Source organism: Microtus oregoni, unplaced genomic scaffold (assembly GCF_018167655.1).
Source record: "Microtus oregoni isolate MIOR12 unplaced genomic scaffold, Mior012 000021F_ref0000039, whole genome shotgun sequence".
Taxonomy (NCBI): domain Eukaryota; kingdom Metazoa; phylum Chordata; class Mammalia; order Rodentia; family Cricetidae; genus Microtus; species Microtus oregoni.
In genome coordinates, this window is record NW_024543080.1 from 28,670,736 (window position 1) to 28,695,769 (window position 25,034).

General features: G+C 40.4%; 1 protein-coding gene across 6 annotated transcripts in view; it reads right to left on the reverse strand.

Annotated features, from left to right (window-relative positions):
* N4bp2 (NEDD4 binding protein 2) overlaps positions 1 to 25,034 on the reverse strand; it is a 72,779-nt gene that overhangs the window by 39,832 nt on the left and 7,913 nt on the right. For 2 of the 6 annotated variants that reach the window (XM_041671277.1, XM_041671273.1), the window contains exons 2-7: positions 20,845 to 20,922; positions 12,284 to 12,348; positions 10,121 to 10,376; positions 5,259 to 6,420; positions 3,699 to 3,823; positions 1,211 to 1,299 (exon numbers count right to left, since the gene is read on the reverse strand). In XM_041671277.1, coding sequence (XP_041527211.1) covers positions 1,211 to 1,299; positions 3,699 to 3,823; positions 5,259 to 6,420; positions 10,121 to 10,349 — 1,605 coding nt within the window. In that variant the 5' untranslated portion in view covers positions 10,350 to 10,376; positions 12,284 to 12,348; positions 20,845 to 20,922. Of the gene's footprint in view, positions 1 to 1,210; positions 1,300 to 3,698; positions 3,824 to 5,258; positions 6,421 to 7,856; positions 7,948 to 10,120; positions 10,469 to 12,283; positions 12,349 to 20,844; positions 20,923 to 25,034 lie in introns of those variants that run through there. The other 4 variants (XM_041671274.1, XM_041671279.1, XM_041671275.1 and 1 more) reach the window with 4 other exon arrangements.

The window sequence follows — 25,034 nt, forward strand, 5'->3', positions numbered from 1 at the left end:
TTTCTGCTTCCAACAAACTAAAATCAAATCCACTGCTTCTACAGTGAAAACACACTGGGAGGGCAGGGATGTTTGAGACAGTCTCTATGTAGCCCTGGTTCTCCTGGAATTCCCTATGTTGACCAGGCTGGTCTTCAACTCAGTGATCTACCTGCCTCTGCCTCCTTTAGCACTGGGATTAAAGGTGTTTCAGCACCATGCACGGCTTTCAAGACACATTTTCCCAGAAATGTAAAGAATTGTACTTAAAAAACAGTTCAAGTGCACTAAACATGATGGCTAAATGTTACATTTTTTAGTTTAAATTACTATGCTTAAGAGATCTATAAAACAAAAATGCCTCTAACCTGTAAGTCCCACTTGCCCAAGGTAACTTCCTAAAATGCTGGGGGCTGATGTTCACATAAGATATCAAGTCGTGTGTTTTTACATCTATAAACAAGGTTAGTTGCACCAACTGCACAGGATGTGTGCTTTATATAGGCAGGAGTACACAGGATGTGTCTTGCCTCTGACTGCATGAAGGCAGGAACTAGCCTTGTGAGTTTTGCCTTTATAAACCTGACTAATGTAATTTGGAGCTGCATTCTAAGCATGAGACTTGGATATGGACCTGGGCAGTATCCATGGTTCTGGCCAGTATTTAATAAAATCTCTTTTTTTTTTTTGTTAAAATTTATTAACTGTGAGACTGGCAAATCTCTGAGTGGCTGCAGACCCTTTAGTAAACCAAATGATATAAATAGCAATCTGGATATGTTGAGGATGTAAAAGGAAAACTCCAATATGCACTCAACTAAGGAGGCAGAAGTTCTTCCAATTGCAAGGCATGCGCTACTAATGGAGGACACATCACACACATCACTCGCTGGTAAAAAGGAAGGAAGCAAGCAAGCTGTCACAAAAGCTTCCTTTATCGGATTTAGTCAATAATGTTACTATATACCAAGCACAGTGCTACACCTAGAAGATTCAATAGTAGGGAGCAGAGGAAAAGAGAGGGTAACATTTGAACATCAGAATCTTAAAGCTGAGTAAACTTAGCTTCACAGAGAAGCTCAGTCTGGCTGTCTTACTCTTCCCATTCCACCCAAAGACTAAGACTCGGTTCAAGGCAAATCAAGACATTCTGCAGTGTTGGAGATTCACCTGTGAGACCGACATTCCCTCAATGATTCCAAACCCAATAATACAAACTTATGGTACAAACCAAAGCAACATATGGCTTCATTTCCCATGCTTGAAGGTTTGTATTATCTATGATTACTGGAGACACCTTCTTCTCAAATGCTTCTTTTGCTGAAAAATATAATACAAAATAACATCATTTTAATATTAAATAGAGTGGGCATGGTGGTGAAAGTCAAGGAGTTAGACTCCCTGGAAGAAAGACAAACAGAGAAAGAGGTCATGGCTAGGTAATAATAAAGGTCATGAATTTCCAAGATGGCAAGCTTCTTCCTCACCCTCCTGAGTTGAGACAAAAGCCTGACAGCTCAAAACCAAGTTTTGTAGGCTTTCGTCTGCCACCAGTAGGCCCCTGCTGATGGACTGGTTCACCAGTTCAAGGCCTGTTCAGGACAGTTCTGAGTCAACCAACCATCCTGGCTTTCTTCAAACTGATCAACCCTAAGTTAGGGGAGCAAAACTCTTCAGAGGCCTTGACAACCCCAGTCCTAGAGAAGAGATGGATTTTTCTGCTTCCAGTGTCCCCTCTCAGCTTTGCAAAGGATCTTTTTCTATGTGTGCCTGTAGTTACTTGTGTTTCCTCACTGCTAATTAAACACCTTTCTGCTGGGTGCTTGAGGAGTCTCTGCTGCAGCCTGTGGTACTTCAGATTTTTCTGTCTTTTTATTCTTTAACAGACAGAGGAAACAATTCCAACCAAGATCCCTTGACTGTATCAGAAGCAAGTTCCAGAACAGTCAGAGCTACACAATAGAGAGAACCTGTCTCAAAAAACAAAAATAATATTAAGTATAACCTTAATTCAAAAAAAAATCTAATCTTAATTTCATAGTTAAAAGTCACGGATGTGATACTTCATTATTTGACCACAAAACAACACTTTTTTGTTGTGTGTGCATGTGTATATGGATGGATGGACGGACAGATGGGTATGTATGTGTGTATATGTATGTATGTAGTCTGTGTGGCAGAGGCAGGTAAGTGTGCATGTGCATACTCATGCACTCATGAGGAAGCCAAAGCAAGACCTCAGGATCTTCCTCTACTGCTCTTAGTAATAGACAGAGCCTGCCTCACACATTATGGTCCTGGGTCCAACCCAGTTAAGAAGAAAAGAAGAAAAGGATGAGGGAGAAGGAGGGAGGGAGGGAGGGAGGGAGGGAGGGAGGGAGGGAGATGGCTGGACAGATGGAATCAATCTAGGGAAGACCAGTACTTAACAAGTCAAGTTCCATTTCAGAAATGGGACAGGGACGATGAAGCAAGAGATAAATAGTTTAAAGTCAGCCTAGATTCCCAGCAAGACTGTGACTCAAAGAGAAGAACTGGAGACAGAAATAGAAGTGGGGACAGAGAAAGGGGAGAGGAGAAGAGGAGGGGAGAAGAAAGGGGAGGAAAGGAGAGGGGGAAAGAGGGGAGGGAAGGGGAGAGGAGGGGAAAGGAGGGAAGGGGGAGGGGAGACCATGTTGAATTTTATGGGGTTTTTTTTTGACAGGGTTTCTCTGGGTAACAGCTCTGGCTGTCCTGGAACTCACTCTGTAGACCAGGCTGGCCTCCAACTCACAGAAATCTGCCTGTTTCTGCCTCCCAGTGCTAGTGCTGGGATTAATAGCATGTGCCACCTTGCCCTGTTTAGGTGCTGTCCTTAATAGCTCTCTACCTTACTTTTGAGGCAAGGTCTCTCAATAAACCTGGAACTCACCAATCTGGCCAGACTGGCTGGCCCAGAGACCATCTTTGTCCCTACCTCCCCAACACTAAGATTACAAGCACACACTGCCTTGTCTGACTTATCTAAGGGGGATGGGAATTGAACACATGTCCTTGTGCCCCAAAACGTAACATAAGAATTACAAAAAAAAGAATTACAAACTCAGACTGGAGAGATGGTTCAGTAGCTAAGAGCACTACCTATTCCTCCAGAGGTCCTGAGTTCAATTCCCAGAAACCACATGGTGGCTCACAGCCATCTATAATGGGATCTGATGCCCTCTTCTGTCATGCTTGCATACATGCAAACAGCGCACTCATATGCATAAATAATTAATTTTTTTTAAATTACAAACTCTTTTTTGTTTGTTTATTTTTTCAAGGCAGGGTTTCTTTGTGTAGCCCTGACTGTCCGGGAACTCACTCTGTAAACCAGGCTGGTCTCAAACTCAGATCCACCTGTCTCTGCCTCCCAAATGCTGGGATTATCCTGATTTATCTTAATTACAAATTATTTTTGTTTGTTTGTCTTGTTTTTCGAAGCAGAGTTTCTCTGCATAGCCACTGGCTCTCCTGGAATTCACTCTATAGGCCAGACTAGGCTGGTCTCGAACTTGCAGAGATCCTCCTGCCTCTACCTCTGGCCATAGTTCAGCAGCAGCACACTTGTGTGGTATGAGTAAGCACCACAAAACATAAGTAAACAAAGTTCTTTAAAGTGCTCTCAAAAAACAAATCCTAAAGAAAATTTTCTCTTCCTACTACTTTAACAGCACGCAGACCCTCACACCTGTTCTTACCTCGATTCTGGTTCCATTCATGGGCTTCTCCTAAGTACTTTACATCAAACTGGTACTGTCCATTTATATAAAAGTAATCATCAGTACTAAGAATGACTCCACCTGGGTTATCCTCTTGCAAAGTCCTAAGAATGACAAAAGGGATTATTTTCATTAATTTTCTTTCCAGAATTCTCTCTTCTTTTATAGTCATACTTCAAATAAAAACACAAGTAATAATGTTTAAAGGAGCAATAAAAATTCAAATAAATTACATTGGAAATTGTCTTAAGCAAAAGTTCAACTCTTCGAGAAAAAAAAAAAAAAACACCTGAGCCAAGATAGGTCTATTTTGCTTTATACAAATTATTCCGAAATACAATTTGGTTTTGTTTTATGAAACAGGATCTCATGCAGCCCAGGTTGGCCTCAAACTTACTGACCTCAAACTAACTAAGGATGACCCTGAACACTTGGTCTTGCAGTCTTCACCTCTCAAGAGCTGAGACATGCACATGACCAGCACACCTGGTCTAAGTATGCACCTACCTGAGTTATCTTTAAATAACTACTGCATGAGTAGAAACTACTTGTCATGTAAGCATGAAGAGTATTCAGATGTCCAGGACATATGAAAACTGCTGTGTGGGTATGGCAGCCCCTAGCAATTCCAGTGCTTGGAAGGTGGAGCCAGGAGATACCTGCAGCAAGCTAGCTAGCCAGACTTGCCATAGCAAGCTCTGAGTTCAATTGAGAGACTCAATGAAAAAGGTGGAAAGCAATTGAGGAAGACACCCAAAATCAACCTTGGGCCTCCAAACATGCCCACACACGTACCTGCAAATACGCATGGGCCTATACTTATGCAAACACATACATACACAAGGAAAAGAAGGTGAAACTACACTATGGGGTCCCTTTCAGCTTTTCTCAACTTCTTTGTCTTTCAGAATCAACTCCTAACCTCTGCTTTCTACCTTTACAGTATAAGAAAGTTAATTTTTAAAAAAATCCATTCATGACCTTTCCAATAAATCCAAAAACCTTGCTGTTGTATCAGATTTTCCTCATATCACATGTTAATGCTAACGTAATGTTATGGACCAGACTCCCACAATATAGTTCCTGTTTTGTAACAAAAAGTCTTCTATTTGCACTCTCAAAACTAGACTTTGGCATTGATCTAGCTCTACAATCTATCACCTGTTAAAGTACTGCTTCTATTCCCATTCATTTCACAAGCAACTGCTACAACTGATTTTATATGGATACTTTTCATATAAAATATAAGTAACATTGAATTACTTTATATTGCTATTACTGGGGCAAGAGATGTAGCTCAATTGGTAGAATGCTTTCCTGCCACGCACAGGGTCCTGAGTTTGACCCCTATTACCACCTGAGACTGCAGGTGTGTGCTACCACTACCTAGCTATTGAATATTACTATCTTAAAAGAAAAAATAGTAAATAAATAACTTGAGTTATTAACCACCTGTTTAGCAAAGTGTTCTGTACATTCATATTAGCAGTACAAATTCATGAATTGTATTTCCTTAAAAATGCCAATAAATCCTCATACCTTGCCAGAAAGGACTTCCCTGAGCCCGGTAGCCCTCTGAGAAGCACAAGAACTAAGCCAACATAAGATGTGGTCTTCTTCCTGGCAGGCTGGGACACTGGGGCCTCTTGCACTTGGTAAGCACTTGTCCCCTCACTGTTTCTCCATGCTTTTGTTGGGGAAGTATGGGAGATGATGGGGGGTGGAAATGTGTAGTTGACAGGTCTCCAGTGTGCAGCTGTGGTCACAACAGGCGCTACGAAGCCATGGTTTCCTTGAAAGAGGTCAAAAGCAGGAATCATGGGGTTCCAAATTGGTGGAGGTGGTGGAGGAGGAAGGAGTAAAGGGAGAGGGGCAAGAACTGGGCAGTAGTTCATATCCTTCCCCTTTGGTGGCAGTTCAGGATGTTTGTGTGGCTTGAAACTGAACCCTTCAGAGGGCACAAAAACATCAGGCACAGAAGCAGATTTCCGGTCCCCATCTGTACCTGGTAAATCAAGCCCTGGATTTTGTAGAGGAAGATTTGAAGGAACCTGAGGTTCACTGGTACCCAAATCTACAAGGGCTTGAGGACACTGTGTACTAGGACACTTGGGTTCTAAAAGATCTTTCTGTCTTTGGCTAAAATTGCCAGAACCTACAACAGAGTCATCTGCTGGATTTAAAGAGCCACTGAGAGGAGAATCTTCTGAGAAGCCACCGTCTACTGCCAGCGTGCTACCCTTGGTAAAACTTTCAGACTCATTCAAAACTGAAGGTGAAGTCAGTGGGTTTGAACCGAGTGAAGCAGCAGAATTCTGGAGAATTTCATTGTTTGAGCCCGTATTCTGTACAGAAAGAACAGAAGTCATACCACTAGAATCTGAATTCATAAAGGTAGAAGGGTTATTAAAACTCTTAGCATCTTGCAAAGGCAAAAATGAATATACTTGGTCATCAGGAGAAGAGTTCAATTTCTCGAAAGCATTCTGTATTAAGGAATCCAAGTCTTCAGTTAGCTGCATATCCAAAAATGAATCCAGTTTTGAATCTTCACTGTCTTCTTCAGGAGGACGCATGTCCACTGCTGCACTTCCTGATGCAACTGGCTTGTCCTCACAAGCAACACAAGTTTGTGAAGGCGATTCTTCCATCTTGGCATCAGTGGCAGATAATTCTAGTAGACAGTCCATAGCATTTTCAACTGCATGAGAACAATAACAGCAACAACAAAATACATATACACACTGAAAATGTATCAATCTTTTGAAAATTAACACTACTCTAACAAATCAAAATCTAAATTAGAGAAGTATCAGCGACAAAGCCATGGAACGGTATTCTTTCAAACTAATAAACTACTACCAATTAAAAATTTCTGATAAACAGACTATATATATTAGGGTCATTTATAAAGGTTCTAAAATCAGTTGACTCACCCAACAATTATTTACCTACTGGATATCCTACTAAGGATAAAGAATTTTAAATATGTATTCTCTTAGTAAACCTATCCATTTACATTGTTCACTCTATGTTTTTTACAATATAAAAAATATGAATCAGAAATACTTGCTACAAAAATTAAGACATATTTTTAATACAAATGATTTTATAAAGTTTAAATGGACTATAAAGACATCTACATTAAAATATAATTACATCCTAATATAAACAATGTGTACTTTTAATAACGTAGAAATATTATAGTGATAGAAGAATACGGAAAGATTTCACATAAAGTAGTATATGATCTGGCACTTAAAAGATTAAAAATCAAGTTGCCAAACAGGGCAAAAGTTAAAGCCAAGTTTGAAAATAAAAAACTGCCTTTGATCTCAGCACTCAGGAGGCAGAGGCAGGCAGATCTCTCTGAGTTCAAAGTCAGCCTGGTCTACATAGTGGGATCCAGGACAGCCAGGGCTATATAGTGAGAACTTGTCTCAATGAAAAGAAAATATAAAACTTGTTTCAAGTATTCAGAGAAGTTGGTTTGGAGAGTTAGCTCATAGGGTTCTGTGCAGTGGATGAAGGAGGAAGATAAAACTGGAGAAGAGGGGTCCTGAATGCCATGAGAGGAAGAGAAATTACCAGCCTCAGCACTTGGCTAGGAGCACTACACAGATCACCTCACTGGGTCTTCAATTAATACTTTAAAACCTATCATCCTAGAAAGCATCAAGAAAATGAAGCTCAAAAAAGTATTACAAACTGGACCCCAGTCACACAGTAACAGAGCCAGGGTCGGTGTGTTTGACTCCAATGCTGAGCTCTTGGTGCAACACAAATAAGAGAGCCATTAGGTTTCAAACATGTGAGAGCTAGGGGCGGTGCTCAGTGGCAGAGAGCCTGGGTAAAACGCTTGCGGTCCTGGGTCTGGCATCAGCACCACAAGAAAAGAAAGTCATTTTTAAGCATTTGAAATTTGGAGGTCCTTTCTATTTTATGTTTCTGTTTTATATTGTTTTGTCTTAAGGAAGCTAAACATGGAAAGGCACAGCACATAGGACACAGCTCTGTTCTGGAGTCAGAACACCATCACTGAAATCTCTACATGCTTGATATGATACTTCAAACAAGCTAGTTAACTTCCCTAAACTGACTCTCTTGTTTGTAATAGGGGATAATAAAAGTACCTACCTCATAGGTTGTTGTGGGGATTAAATGAGAAAATCCATGAAAAGTGCTGTGTACAAGGACTGGCACCTAGCAAGCACCCAATTAATGTTCCCTTAAGAGAAAAACAAAGAGGGGTTGGAGGGGCAAGCCTGGCAGAGAGGTCAGTTAGGAGAATATAGAAAAACTACAAAGACAAGAAGCCCTAAACACTAAAACAAAGTATAGGGGAAAAAAGCAAACAGAAGAGAAAAAATAAAAAATAAAAAAACATGGTAGATAAACAAAGCGATCAACTAGAGAAGTAGCATATTTATAATGAAAAGCAGTATAAAGTAACATACCAAGATACAGAGATAATTATCATTAAAAAGATTGCTGGAAAAATTAAAACCATAATATAAAAATGACCTTAAAACTAAATTAATAGAATATGAGAAAACCTCAAATACACAAATGTTCAACATTATTCTTTATTTTAAAAAGTTAAGAAAAGACACAATCTTATTACCACTGAAACCTTAAAATAATTCTTCACAAGGCTGAGAAGGCTGTGGTAGTGTTACACTCTGGCATACCTCACTGGTTGCTAATTTAGCAGTATAGTTCCAAGACCAGAAAATTATTCTTTGTCTAATTTATTTATTTTTATTTTATGTGCCTTGATATTTTGCCATGGGTGTCAGGTCCCTTGGAACTGGAGTTATAGACTGTTGTGAGCTGCCATGTAGGTGCTGGGAATCGGACCTGGGTCCTCTGGAAGAACAGTTGGTGCTCTTAACCCCTGAGCCATCTCTCCAGGTCCAGAAAACTATTCTTAACCTGTGCTGCAAGAAGTAAAGCTTTGGGGCTAAAAAGAAAAGCCAAAAGAAACAAAAGACAATTTTCACTGAAATATTCTTTATAATAATGATAATTAATGAGAAACTTAGAAATAAAATAAATTAGAATACAACTCACTGGAGCATTAAGAAACCACCAAATAGAAACACATAAAGCTTGTTATAAAGAGAAATATATAAGAGCACTGAAAACTTTCCCATTATATTGAGTTTTAAAAAGCAGAACATAAAATGCCATCAATGCTATTATTCAAAGTACTCATAACATCAAGTGTTTATAAAAAAGGTCTACGGGTGATGTGGGAGTGATTTCTTATTAATAAAGAAACTGCCTAGACCCATCTGATAGGCCAACCCTTAGGTAGGCGGAGTAAACAGAACGGAATGCTGGGAGAAAGAAGCTGAGTCAGGGAGTCGCCATGATTCTCCCACTCCAGACAGAAGCAGGTTAAGATCATTCCTGGTAAGCCAGCTTTTGGGCTACACAGATTAATAGAAATGGGTTAGATCAATATGTAAAAGCTAGCCAATAAGAAACTGAAACTAATGGGTCAGGCAGTGTTTAAAAGAATACAGTTTCCGTGTAATTATTTCGGGTAAAGCTAGCCGGATGGCGGGACACAGCCCGCCGCTCCGTAATACAACATACGGGAGATTCTGAAAAAGAGAAATGAGTTTGTTAGGTCACAGGATAACATGGCTGCAATTCCCAACTGTGTTCTACACGTATGTTCAAGAAATCAAACTTAAAGGCAATAAAATTAGGAAATAGGTGTGTTAGTCACTTACAGCACACTCCCTGCTATTGTTTCCGAGCACCAATGAAACCTGGGTTCTGGTATAGATCGTAACAGGAGAGAAATGCTCACATTACAGCTCACACAGTAACTTAGAATGTAAGCTTACCAGGCATGTGCAAAACCTTCAAATCTACAACGATTTTATCTTACAACCATAGCCAAAAATAATATTAACTTTTATCCAGACAACGAAGTGTTCTCTTTGCCTGCAAACATACTTCTAAACAACTTATTACAGGTAATTTATAGCATACTATACGGAAGTCTTTATCAAACAACAAAATAAACCTTCAATCCTCACCACAAACACCTAGACAATACATACTATTATTTTTCAATAACAACTTAGGAAAACAAACTCAAAGATGTCAAGAACACCAACTTGACTAGAGGAGGTAAGAGAGAATGAAATGTAGAACATATATGTATTCATGCATCTTACATCTACAACTGTACATTTCTTTATAGTAGAAAGCATCTTTATCTACACAGCTCTAGTGATACCAAACTTAGTACCTTTGTCCAAGGGAGATACTTTACACATTACAAACAAAATAATATCATTTTTCTGCATTGCTATTCATCATGGTATAGAACATGAAGTCTTCTTATAAGATGCAAAGGATTCAAACTAAACTTTTCTCACCTTTAAAATCACATTCAGAAAGCATCAAATACACTACATCAGGATCCAGAGCAGAAAACATCTCTGAGATACTGGTGAAGAGTTCTTCCTGAGCAATTTGTGTCTCACACATGGAAGGGAGAGTAGTGGTTGGCTCCTCATGACTAGCAACACGGGATACGACAATTTCCTGAGAGTTTGCAGTCTTCCGCAAAGGATTTCCCCCAAGATTTTTCCTTTTCCTTGGCATTCTGACTTCCAAAACTAAAATATTTCCCTTTTTAAAAAAATTTAAAGATTTTTGATATTTAAATCATAATTCAAAGAAAAATTCATATTAAAATCTTGCAAATCCAGTAGTAATAGGACCTAAAATAGAAAGCAAGTAAAACACTCAGACTTCTAAGACGGAACATCTATGTGTGACTAACTCTTAGCACCACTCTGACAGCAAAACCAAAACCAAATCAATTTATCTCCAAAATACTCCAGCTGTCATGATTTGAAATGTTAAAAATTAAAATAACAATATAGTGTAACATATTTCTAAATAATAAATGTACTGTTTTAATATCTTTACTTAATTTTAAAGCATAAAAGGGCCCATAAACATTACCAGAATGCCTACTGAACAGCTATACTCAGATATCTAATAGGCATCCTAAACTTAACATACCTAAGACTGTACCCCAATCACTCCCTTCAAACCTGCTCTCCTGGTATTTCCATCTCAGTTAATGTAACTCTATTCTTCTAGATGCTCAGCTCAAAATCTTGGAATTATGCTTGCCTCTCATCCAAGTGGAAAGACAACCTGGCAATGCAATTCCTAAAGTGTGCTCCTTATCCCCTCTACTGCCATCACCGCTGACTTAACTATCAGACTTTCTACTAGCCTGCACTAACCAATCCCCCTGCTTCCATTCCTTTTCTTCCAATCTACTTAACACAAGCAGTGACATTTAATCCATGGGTTGGATGACACTTTCTGTCTGCTAAACTGTCCCTAATTTTCTATCCCATCTCACTCAGGACAGAGCACCATTAAAATAGCCTGTCATCCAGACACTTGCCATCATGACACTACCTGCCCCTAACTGTTCCCTAGCTCTTGCCACTGGAAGCACATCTAGCCTCCCGGCTCTTCTGCTCTCTTCAAGCATTTCAGCCATGCTCCCACCTGGGACCCTTCACACTCGGGCTCCCTCTGTCTACTTTTCTAACAGATACCTGTAAGACAGCGTTTCTCACCACCTTATTATTACTCAAATGGGACCATACTGTTAATTCAGTACAAGAAAATCTTTTCAGTAGCCCAGGTGACCTTGAACTCCCTATGTAACCAAGTATGACTCTAAACTCCTGATCCTTCTGCTTCCACCTCCAGTTTTATGTGTTGCCAAGATCAAAACCCAGGGCTTCATGTATGCTAGGCAAGCACTCTACTAAATGAGCAGCATCCACACTCTCCACAAAAAACATACTTCCTTTCTTACTTGGATTTTCTTCCTGTTTGTTATCTCTAGTACGTTATTCACCAATGTGTCTACTATCCATATCCAGGACGATGTAAGTTCCACAAGAGGAGGGACTTGTGGATCTGCAGTACATCCACAGTCTACTTGTTTTCTCTGCTTCAGTATGTCTAATAAACATCTCCAACTTAACATCTCTAAAATTAATAATCTTTAATTTCAGATGTTTTAAAGAGATGATAACCACTGAAATTAAAGGCCCTGATATTTTTCCCAAAATCTACCCTAACTACTGGGTCTGGCAGCCATTATCTTGCTCCTACACTCCTATCCCCTAACTTGTCTCCACTGCACCACAGTCCCCTAGAGTCTATTTTTAACACATCAGCCACAGTAATCTTTACAAAGCCAAAGTCAGCTTGGATCAGGGGCTGCTCTAAGTTCTCAAGTAGTTTTCCAGGCCATTCTGAGTAAAGCTCAGGTTCATACATTTGCCTGCCTCCCTGCCAGCCCTTGATATGTCCTCTTCACAAGGTATTAGCATGTATAATTCTCACTCTGAAATTCTGTTCCCTCTTCAGTGTCATAGTCAAGAATTTCTTCCCTGACTATCTAATTCAGTCACATATCCCACTCGCTCTGTCTCAGTCCCCATTTCTAGCTAATCCCCCATTGCTCTTAACATCTTTTAACATACTATAAAATTTACCTTTAATTAAACTGTGTCATAGCTCCCTCCACCTTCCAGTAATGACAGCCACGAGCCACATGTGCCTAAATTTAAATTAATTAAAATTAAAAATTACTTTTTATATATTATATCAGATAGAAGTAGAATTCAGAGGAAAGATTATGAGCGGGAAATAAGAGGTCGTTGTGTAATAATAAGGGCCAACATACCAGAAAAAAATATAACAACACTAAATATCTATGCATCAAAAACAACTACAAACAGGAAAAAAAAACTGACAGAACTAAAAGGGAAAGTACACAAATCTCACTTCAGTCCAGAGCTCAATACTCCACTGACAGCAATTTGTGGAGCAACTAGACAATACCCAAGAAGACAGAACAACACCACCAACAATCACGGAACATTCCTCTCCACAGTGGCAGAACAGACATTCCTTTCAAATGCACAGTTTACCATGATAAACCATAGCCTACATGACATAACAAGTCTTAACGAGCTTCAAAGAATCGAGAGCATACAAAGTATGTATGCCTCTAACTGCAAAGAGACAAACTAGACAAACTAGAAATCCATAAAGACAAGAAGAAAATCTTCAAACACTTGGAATCTGAGCAACATACTTTTAACTGATCCACAGATCAAAAAGACCAAGTCTTGGGGCTGGAGAGATAGGTCCATCTGTAAAAAGCTTGGAGCACCTGACTTCAGTCTCCAGAACCCCATAAAAAGCTAGGCACAGTACAGTTGCTTATAATCCTAGAGCAGGGGAGGAAAGAGATGGGAAAGCCCTGGGGCTCACTGGTCAGAGAGCCAAGCCATAAAAACAAAACCCGTAAAACACTACATTTGTCAATTATAGGAATATCTCACGAATGCAAGCGTATAGTAAAAAGTAGCAGATAAGGTACACTTTTTTGACACTGTGAAAATACTTGCAATAAACTAAGAAAGAATTATCTGAGTCACGGTTTCAGGTTCTAGCTTGTGGATGAGTGGCTCCATTGCTATCCCCTATGGTGAGGCACATCAGACAGCAGCAACAGCGAGAGAGATGCTTCCTGCCAGCTCCTGGAAGAAGGAACTGAGAGTGCTAGGAATCGGATGCTGCCTCCCTACTTAGCACCTACTTCCTCCAACCATGACCCACTTCCTAGTTTCCACCCTCTTTAGTTAAGGCCAAATTATGAACCAGTGAACTGATCCATTGATTACAACAAAGCCCTTGTGAGCTAATCACCTCTCAAAGTCTATGTCCACCAGCTAAGCCCAACACAGAGCCCTCTGGACACTTCAGATGTAAACTTTAACCACTTAAGGTACATTAGTTACATAAAAATGCAATGCATCAATTTATTAAGACTAAGGCGTTTTTAAATGTTTGAAAAATCAATCAATACAATTCCTAGTATTAACAAAACAAAAGCCAAGTGGCGGTGGCAGCACACCTTTAACCCTAGCACTCAGAGGCAGAGGCAGGCAGATCTCTGTGAATTCGAGGCTAGTTACAGGACAGGCTCCAAAAAAACAAAAAAAGAAAGGAAGGAAGGAAGGAAGGAAGGGAAGAAGGAAGGAAGGAAAGAAGGAAGGGAAACTGACAGAATCCCCACAAGAGATACTCATGCTAACAAGAACAAACTGGAAATAGAAAGGAGCTGCTGAAGGCATTAAAACGCCCCAGAGTGTAAACTGCTGACAGCTTTCCTTCTGCAAACAGAAAAGCAGATTCTTGCCACAATCACTTCCCTACTACACTGTACCAGAGGTCACTCAGCATGTAAGTTAGGCTAGAAAAGGAGATAAAAGTTCTAGAGAAGAAAAGCCAGATGCGAGAGACCAGACCTCTTTGAGTTCCAGGCCAGCCTGGCTGCACTGTGAGTTCCAGGACAGTCAGGCTATGTCTCAAAAAGCCAGGAAAAATAAAAATGTTCTAAGATAAAGAACTATATATACAAAACTATCATTATGGAGTACTGAATTCATCAGGTAATTTAGCCAGGTTGATGGCATGTTCTAGTGGTTATTGTTGTTATGTGGAGGTCAGAAGACTGTGCAGTTAGTTGTTTATCTCCCTCCACCTTTACATGAATGAGTCCCACAGATCAAATTCAGGCCTCCAGGCTTGCATCAGAAAATTCTACCCTGGTCCCATCTATATTTCTGTATATTAGCAACCAGTAGAAAGTGATTTTAGCTAGGGATACAGCTCAGTGGTACAACACTTATCCAGTAAGCATGAGCTACCTCAGGTATCAAAGTGAAGAGGGAGGAGAGAGACATGAGCAAAGAGAGAGAATGAGTCAGGAAAATCTCAATCTCAAGTCCATTTCTCAGTCCTTACCTTTCCACAGTTGAGCAATTCATCCCAAGACCTTAGTCTCTTGAGGACACTACCACTCTTGGGGTTTCTAATCTCTCGCCTTGAAACAACTGAGTATCCAGGGCTTATTTAGTCTTAAGACTTCTTTTTGTCTGTCTCATCTACTCTTTGGTGGTTTCTTGCTTGGGTTTCAAGTGATTAGGTTGAATGAAACCACCAAAGAGTAGATGAGTAGATGAGACAGACAAATTAATGGCTTGAAACTCAAGCAACATGCTAACAAATTAACAGGTTCTAATTTAACAAGCAATTCTTGCCTGGCCGTGACATCAAACTCCCCACTGAGCATGATCTTCAGCTGGTAGATCTGATGAGTAAGATGTGATTTGATTAACAGAGTTCTGACCTAGTCAAGATTAATACATGGACAGACTAATGACTGAACTGGTAGAGGTAGGACGTGGAGGTGAAACTTGTTTGGTTTAGAAGTAGGTCACTCTACCAGAGGTGTGACATGAAGAGTCTGTCTGGCCCTGGTTCTTCCTGTCTCTCTATCTGACTTCCCTACTCGAGGGAGGAAACTGCTCTGTTCTCCGCATGCTCCAAGCATGGTGCTCTGCTTCCCCCAGAGGTCCAGAAGCAAAGGAGTCAATGTGCTGATAGAAACCTCTGAAACAAGGAGCTGAATAAATCCTTCCTCCCTTCAGCTCTTTCCTCCAGTGCTTGTTCAGAGATACACAGTGCTCCATAAACACCCAAGCCAGGCATGTGTAAATCTCAGCTAAGGGCAACTTCCAGTTGCTGAAACCAAAAATGTAATAGCGATTTTGCTGTCCTTGCGAGACAGTATCTCACACTGTAGGCCCAGCTGGCTTCCACATAGCAGAGTGCTGGGACTGGAAGCTGGGACCACATGAGCAGCTCTTGACTTCCTTCTCCCTTACAACTCACATTTCAGCACTTTGCAAAACCTGCTAGTTCCAAATTCAAAATGTTTGGTAGCTGGGCACAGTGGCTATCATCTGGACATACTTTTAAATGTGTGGACTCCCAATTATCTATTAATATATCATCTTTATTAAAACAGAATACACACATCATAAAATTCACTATCTAGTAGTTCTCAACCTTCCTAATCCTACAACCCTTTAATACAGTTCCTCATGTTGTAGTGACTCCCAACCATAAAATTATTTTAGTTGCTACTTCATAACTATAGTTTTACTACTGTTAGGACTTATTGTTTGTTTTTGAGACAGGGTTTCTCTGCTGACAGCCCAGGCTGTTATGAATCTTATGTAAATATCTTTGTTTTCCAATGGCCTAAGATGACCCCTGTAAAAGGGTCATTCAATCCCCCCAAAGGGGTCACAATTCACAGGTTGATAAACACATCTTTCTTTCTTTATATCTATGTATGTGTGTTTGTGCTTGGTTGTCTATGTGTGCACCACACAAGAACAAGTGCCCTCAGAAGCCAGCAGAGTGTGTCGGAAGTCCTCAAACTAGAGATACAGGCGGCTGTCTGTAAACTGCACAGGATGGGAGCTAGGAGCCAAACCCAGGTCCTCTGCAAGAGCAGCAAGTGCTCATAAGAGCTGAGCTACACCTCTGCAGTCTCTTTCTTCTTTTTAGTTTTCTTTGGGTTGGGGGGGGGTTACCTTTTTTTTGGTGTTTATGGTACAAAGGAGTAAACCCAGGGCCTCATGTGTACTCTGCAAGTGCTCTCCACTCAGCCAGCATCCCCTGGTCTATAGTCACCATTTTGAAGCAAATAATTCAGAGCTTTTTCAGTATATTTACAGAACTGTACAACTATCACCACAATCTAATTCCAGAAAATTCCTAACATATCCTCATCCATGAATACTTAATCTCAGTCCCCTCCTCTATAATCCCTGGCAATCACAAATCTGTTTATATAGACTCCCTATTCAGGGACATTGTATAAATGGAGCCATGATATATGGCTTTTTATCATGTTTTGCTTTGTTTCCCTGAACAGTGTCAAATTTCGCCTTACTTGCAGCCTACAACAGCTGGGCCTCTCTCACTCACCGCTGCTGAGCAACAGACCACGGTACAGAGAGAGCGTTTCCTATTTAACAACCTGCCAAATGATGAAAAATTGAATATCTACTTTTTGATTATAATACATAATCTTACTCTAAGCATTCTTTTTTAAATTCTTATTTTACGCACATGTGTATTTTGCCTGCATGTATATACGTGCACCACATATGTACCGTGCCCAAGGAGGCCAGAAGAGAACACTGGATCCTCTGGAATTGGAATTAGAGACAGTTGTGAGCCAACATGTGGGTGCTTGGACTTGAATTTGAGTCCTCTGAAGAGCAGCCAGTGCTTCTAACCACTGAGTCATCTCTCCAGCCCCATTCTGAATGGTCATGAATGGGCTTTTTACAGATACATGTTTTCATATCTCTTAAAATGGAATTCTAAGTCATACAGTAACTGTGCAGCCCTTTGAGGAACCACTAGACTATTTTTCCTGGAGGTGCATCACTGCAATTCCCATTAACAATGTACAAGCGCTCCAATTTCACTACGCTCTCAACCAATACCTGTTAATGTTCTTCTTTTTAATTATGGCAATTTTATTTAGATTTATCTAGTCTGACTAGCTAGTTTTGATTTGCATTTCCCTAAGGTTTAATGTGGCTAAGGTTATATGTACATTACCACTTGCATATCTTTGAAGAAACATCTATTTTCATGACTTGTTCCTTCTAAAATTGAGTTGTTTTACTGCTAAGGAGAAACAAGGCTCTCACTCTACTCAGAAAGACAGAATTTTAGGCAGTGTGGTCTGAATAAGAATGTACCTGCACAGGCTCAATCTCCATCACCACCCTGTCCAAAGCCATGCTCTCTGCAATGAAAATAAACTAAGTCTCTGAAACTGTAAAGTTCCCAGTTAAATGGTTTCTTTTATAAGAGTTGCCTGGGTCATGGTGTTTGTTAGCAAGAATAGGATAGTGACTAAGTAGGCAGCCACTAAATACTACATTTTGAGCTGAATGTGGAAGGTGTAGCTCTCGTCCGGATGACTGTGGGCACAGAGCACAAGGACTGCTCAAGGACACAAGTTCGAGACCTGCATGCAAGAAACTACTTAAATTTTTTTTTAATTTAAAGAATAAACCAGGTGGCGGTGAGGCACACCTTTATTCCCAGCACTGAGGAGGCAGAGGCAGGTAGATATCTGAACTCAGGGCCAGCCTGGTCTACAGAGTTCCAGGACAGTCAGGGCTATGGATAAATTTTATTTCTGTAGTACTAAGAGTGGGAACCTAGGGCCTCACATATTCTCAGGCCTCTTTTTAGTTTTCTTATTTTGAGACAGAGCCTCATTAAATTTCCCAAGCTGGTCTTAAAGTCACTCAAGTAGTGGGAAGCCTTGAACTTCCAATCCTCTTACTTTGGTCTCCCAAGCTGGTGGAGTCGAGATTTTAGATAATATTAAAGGAGGTTGTTTGTTTTGATTTTTTTAAGATACAATGTTAAAAAAAGAAAACAAGATGCAAACTAAAAATCATCTATAAAGCCACACAAACAGAACGGGATTAGAATGAGAATAAAGAAGGATTACAAGTGGTAATATATATATATATATATATATATATATATATACACACACACACACACACACACACATACATATATATATACAAGTGGTAATATATAATATTATAGTTTATATGTTACTTTGTTATGTACTACTTTTACATTCTTCAAACATAATATATGCATTTTTTTCAGAATGGGGGTTACTATCTCATACAAAAATAAATCTTATCTTCCCTCTATACTAAACCAGTTTACAAACCACCTCTTCTCCTTTTTTGTGTGCAGATATATGGAAAACATCATCACATAAGAAGATTGAATGTCCAAACAATATTTAGTAAAATTGGGAAATTCTGATGTATAAAAACAACAAAATATCTCAATTATCAGCTTTACTTTCTGTATTCAATTTACATTAGTCTCATTTATTGTACTATAAGTGACTTATATTTCACTAATTTAGCATCCAATCTTGTACATTTCGTCTTCTTTCTTCATGAGAGCCTTTAAAAGACATGCATTTAAGCAAGTTGTAGTTTCTTTGCAAACAGCTGTCTTAAATAAGAGAATATATTCTAAAAAGATACAGAAAATAGGGATAGGGATAGATAAGGTTTGATGTGTGGTGGGAAAACGTGAACAGATTGGCTTTTTCAAATAAACAGCTGTTGGGTGGTGGTGGCCCACACCTTTAATCCTAGTCCTCAATAGGGAGGCAGAGGGGCTAGGAGCTCTGTGAGTTCTAAGGTCAGTCTGGTCTACAAAGCAAATTCCAGGACAGCCAGAGCTGTTACACAAAGAAACCCTGTCCCAAAAATCAAAAGAACAAAACCAGTTATTAACGACACTCTAAACACAAATTGCATATATACGTACCCAAAACTTCTACCTTAATATTCAATTTGAATGGGATTATCTTTGTGTGTCACAGGGTCTCACTATGTAGGTTAGTCTTGAACTCACTATGTAGACTAAGCTGGCCTTAAATTTACATCATCCTATATTAGACTCTCAAATGCCCCCCTTTTAAAATGATTTTAAAGAGCTAAGGTCCTGGGACTAAGGATGGAGCTCAGCCAAGAGTCCTCACCAAGCATGTCCAAGACTCTGGGTCTGGTGCCTAGCACTATATAGCCTGGGTGTGATGCAACCCCAGCACTGGAGAGGTAAAGGCCAGAACGTCAGAAGTTCACTGGGCATGGTGGTGTATGCCCTTAGTCCCAGCCTTCCAGAGGTCTCTGTGAGTTCAAGGCCAGCCTGATCAACAGAGCAAGTTCCAAGACAGCCGGATCTGCATAGTGAGGCCCTGTCTCAGAAAACAAAAGCAAGAACAAATATACTCTTTAAGATTATGTCACCTAGGGGCTGGAGAGATGGCTCAGAGGTTAAGAGCATTGCCTGCTCTTCCAAAGGTCCTGAGTTCAATTCCCAGCAACCACGTGGTGGCTCACAACCATCTGTAATGGGATCTGGTGCCCTCTTATGGCCTGCAGGCATACACAGAGACAGAATATTGTATACATAATAAATAAATAAAAAAAAAAAAAGATTATGTCACCTAAAAGATAAAAGATGATTTCAAGCATACTAGATGACATATACCTGCAATCCCATCACTCAAAGCTTAAGCAGGAAATTGTGAACTCAAACCCAACCTGGGCTACCTAGTGAATCCTTTCTACAGTATGTATGCAATATGATTAGGGATAAGGTAGATACTAAAGTCTCATGGAAATGCCAGGGCTATGTCACCAAAACAGACAGTATTTATAGAAAATAAAACTAATTATCTTTAACATGTATCTACATAGCATAAAAACTATACCCTTTAAGTATTATGCAGCAATGAAAAAGAATACAGTATTCTAGAGAAACCAGAGAGTTCTGAGACAGCCTGCTAAGGTAAAACCAGCGCTGAGCAGCATGTGGCTCTTGTTCTAAGAACAGACAGAAGGTAAACCTCTCTACAATCCTCCAACATTTTCTGCAGTCCTTTCCTACTTCCTGCAATATTCATCTTGCTTGTTTTAGGGCTTTCCATTGCTAGTTCACCAACTTGTATTCTCTGCAATATTTCCAGACGTGTTTTATACATGATCCATCTTCTCCATCACTGTCCTACAGAGCCCAGAGAGGCTGGAGGAATCCACAGTGCTGACCGACACACTGGAAAAGGACTATATCACGTCATATGAGGCACTACGTGCCCTATGCCACTTGGACAGAACCTGGAGAAAGTGACTGACCAGGGTATCCACACAAAAGGTGACTTTCAGTTTCATTTGGAGATGCTCATCTCCCTGACAAGCCGTGTTCTGAGAACATGGATCATGATCTAAAACTCGTAACATGGTTCCATACATAAAACAGACACATGATAGATATATGTAGATAGCTAACAATATATAAAATATGAAAGCTCAAGAAGTGAAATTTTAGGGAAAAAGACACTAAAACACTCAATAAATGGTAAAACTGGAGCCATAATGCAGTTGTTGAAGTCAACACTATTTCACAACACCAACGCCAGCCCTTACACATATCCTAGTAACAAAATTTCTCATGCCCACTTTCTCTTGATTTTTCTTTTAATCACTCAAATATGTACATGAAAGCTTGAAAACTTACGTGTAAAATATGCATCACCTATGATTTTAGTAGTACTTACTGTCTGGCTGGCACTGCCGATACCAATGTGCTCAGGAAGGCCACAGTTGACATCTGCAACTCTAAAGCTGTCTTCTCACTGGAAAACATAATAAATGCAACGTTAGACACACTTTATAAGGCACATTCATACCAAATTATAATCTTTTTGCAATTTGGGGGGCATGGAGGTCTCACTATGTAGCCCCAAATCTTATTCTAGGCAGGCCTGGGACTCAGAGATCTATCTGCCTCTGTCTCCCAAGTGCTGGGATTAAAGGTATGTGTGTACCAGCATGCCCAGCATTCAAATTATTAATTTAAATGGAATAAAAATCCAAACTAAGAGTAGGATAGCGGTGGTGCATTTTTTGTTGCTGTTTGGTTTGGTTGGGTTTTTTTGTTTGTTTGTTTTTTTACTTTTGTTTTTCAAGACAGGATTTTCTCTACAGCTTTGGAGCCTGTCCTGGAACTCCCTTTGTTGACTAGGTTGGTCTTGAACTCACAGAGATCCACCTGCCTCTGCCTTCCAAGTGCTGAAATTAAAGGCATACCTTACCACTGCTTGCCTGCTGGTGTACGCCTCTAATCTCAGCACTCAGGAGGTAGAGGCAGGTGGATCTCTGAGTTTGAGGCCAGCCTGGTCTACAGAGAGCGTTCCAATACCCACCCCCCGCCACAGCCAGAACTGTTACACAGACAAACCCTGTCCCAAAAACTACCCTCCCCCCCACAAAACAAAATCCAAAGTAGATCTAACATCTAGAAATGCATGATATTGTTAAAAGAAAGCTAAAGAAGACCTCATTTGACTCCACTGGAAGCAACTACTACATTATGAAAATACTGGAGCAAGAACTAAGCATTTATTCTAGTAGAATACTCTCACAGATTATCAGTAATAAGAGCAAAAAGCAGTCAGTGATTTACTTGACTTGTTTTAGTTTGAGCTGAAATACTCCTTGGTCCAAGTAAGGTTCTTGACTGCCCTTTTCCCAAACCCAGTTCAAGGATTGAGGTTCCTTTCTCTGGCTCCTCATCTGGCCTCGCTCTAGCTATCCACGTCCAGCCTACCCTATTCCTATCCATGACTACTGTCGTTACAGTAGTCAAGACACTAAAAACAAAACAAGAGCAAATCAAACAAATTATTTTAAATGTATGGCAGTTTTTACTTTAAAATATTAATTTGCCTTTAATTTCTACTTTACATGCATGAGTGTTTTTCCTACGTATATGTCTGTCCATCATATGCATACCTGGTGCCCACAGGGAAAAAAAAATCACTAATTGATACTAAAAAACCATTGTTAGGTGAAAGGTTGATAGAAATTGAGCTTGTACAGCCAGGTGTGGTGGTTTTCACACCCATAATCCCAGCACGCAGGAGGCTAAGGCAGTGTCAATGTCTGAAACCAGCCTGAGCTTCATTCATAGCAAATTTGAGGCAAGACTAGGCTACATGAAGAGACTCTATCTCAAATCTTCATGCATGAAACGGGAGGAGAGGTGTTAAAATGACAGAATGACACGTTACATTTTAGGTACTGTTCACCGTAACATAATTTCAAATGGCTTAGTGGCAGTGTTTACCTAGCATGTACAAGGCCTAAATTTGATCTCCATTACCACAAAACTCAAAAAAAAAAAAAAAGTAGACGTATGGGGTTTGGATAGAAAGTATACCCCGTGGGTTCACAGGTATTTTGGGAGGTGACAGAAACTTTAGGAGGCAGTGCAGATCAAGGGAGGCATCTTGTCTCTAGGCCCCTCCTGCTGACAGGAAGTGAACAACTACATTATGCCCCATTCTACAGCCGCCCTGATGCCATGCCTCATCACAGGCCATAGCAACTGGGCCAGCTAAACCTTGGAAACCACGAGCCAAACATGATAAACCCTTCCTTCCTGCTCACAACGGTCCTCTGGAAGCCAGAAATGACGCTGCACACCTGTAATCCCGGCACTCAGAGACAGAGGCAGGAAGATCCCTGCAAGTTTGCAATGATCAAAATAGAGTGTCAAACAATCCAGGACTGCACAGCAAGACCCTGTTTCAAAAAAAAAAAATGTATTAAAGAACATCTCTTCACCACTGAGTGGAAGAAAGCAGTAGCTACTGCTTCGCCACCTCACTTCAGCTCACCCCTAAGGCACTGTGTGACCACAGGAAGTAGGAGTGTGATCCTTCAATCACTTTTTTATGTGTATGAGTGGTTTGCCTTTATGTATGTCTGTGTACCATATGAATGTCTGATGCCCACAGAGGCCCCAAGAGGGCACTGGATCTTCTGGTACTGGAGTCACAGATGGTTGTGAGCTGCTGTGTGGGTGCTGGGAACTGAACCTAGGTCCTCTGGAAGAGCAGCCAGTGCTCTTAACCACTGAGCCATCTCTCCAGGCCCAACAGTTAATCTGAAAGACCACATTCATGTAGCCTTTTTGTTGTTGCTGCTGTTTGTTTTTCAAGACAGGGTTTCTCTGTGTAACCCTGGCCATCCTGGAACTCGCTCTGTAGACCAGGCTGGCCTCATATACCTTTTATTCCAGTATATTGTTAGAACTTTCTACCATTTTCTATTTAATTACTCACTGTTGTTGTTCATCCTTGCTGTGCCTAATTCACAGTGTGACTTTTATATATACAGGAAAAGACATGCTAGGAAGTATTCTACCACAGCGGCAGACCTCCAGTCCAAGTCCTTTTCTCTTGTACAGCATGTATTATTTCTACTTGGGTATCTATATTTCAACTTGGGATTTTGTTTTTATGTGCAGTGGTACTGCGTATTGAACCCAGAACTCAGATACGTTTTATGTAGTTCAGGCTGGCCTAAAATTTGCTATGCAGCAAAGAGGATCTTTCTGCCTCCACCTCCCAAGTGCTAGAAGGGATTCCACATGCATGCCGTCATGCCCCCTCCAGTGCTAGAAGGGGTTCCACATGCATGCCGTCATGCCCCCTCCAGTGCTAGAAGGGATTCCACATGCATGCCGTCATGCCCCCTCCAGTTACATTCCTAATGCACTGCATATCTAAAACTATCCCAGAGTTTATGTTTCACAAGGCATAGTTTACACCTCTGCCTTCAATAATATTCTCAATCTCATGAAGTACTTCCACCCCCCAATGGCTCAAGCCACACATTTAGCAAAAATAATCCTTGATTCCTTTCTTTGGAGGGGAAGGGGAAGAGTTTAAGACAGAGTTTCTTTGTGAGCCGTGGCTGTCCTGGAAATTGCCCTGTAGACCAGGCTGACCTCTGCCTCCAGAGTGCTAGGATTAAAGACATGTGATTCCTTATTTTCATTGACTGTGATCCTCTTTGAAGCTATCACTTAACCTTATCCTCTCTCATATGGATGTATTCTTATTTCCTTCACCTCTATCCCTACTATAGCCTTCAAACCACATCTCAACTTCTTGCTTTCTCTTGTCTTTCAAGATTTTTTCTATTTATTTATTTCATGTGTATGTATGATGCACGTATGTGGACATGTGCATTCCATGTTGTGCATGTGGGTGGGGTCAGAAGACAACTTAAAGCAATCTCTTCTTTTCTCCATCATGTAAAGATCTGGGTATTAAACTCAAGTCATTAGCCTTGACAGCGAGTGCCTTTCCTCCTAAACCATCTTCCTGGCTGGCCCCTTTCTTCTTATTCACCCACTATTCATTCCCTAATTAGACTTTGAGATGAAAACAAAGCATATTTTATACACAACAAAACATGAGTAGAGTGCTGTCTACATGGGAACCTTTTCATAAATCTGGAGTGAAGAAAGGGATAAACAAAAATACATAAACAGTTTGGTGCTCTACGCAGTTTCAGGCTTCCATTTAGGGTCTTAGAATACACCCCCGGTGCACAACAGGGATTACGCCACTGGTTTTCTTTAGCTGGCACTCGGCCTCATGCACAGACGTCCTCTCTTCTGCCCCTTGTTTCATGCCACTATTCCTCCAGGCTGTGTCACATCACCAGCCTTTTGCTCTACTCACTTTATCTAGGTTCATCCAAGCTCACTGCTTCAACAGCTGTAACTGATTCTATTAAGGAATTCTCTCCCAAATTCTATAGCTAACTGCCTCGTGAATATTCCATGGCTACTTCAACGTAAAATTTTCACGATTCTCTGGTTTTCAACACCAAGTTCCATCAAGCTGGTAATGCATTCAGGGACTCTTATGACCTGCTCCCTCACCACAAT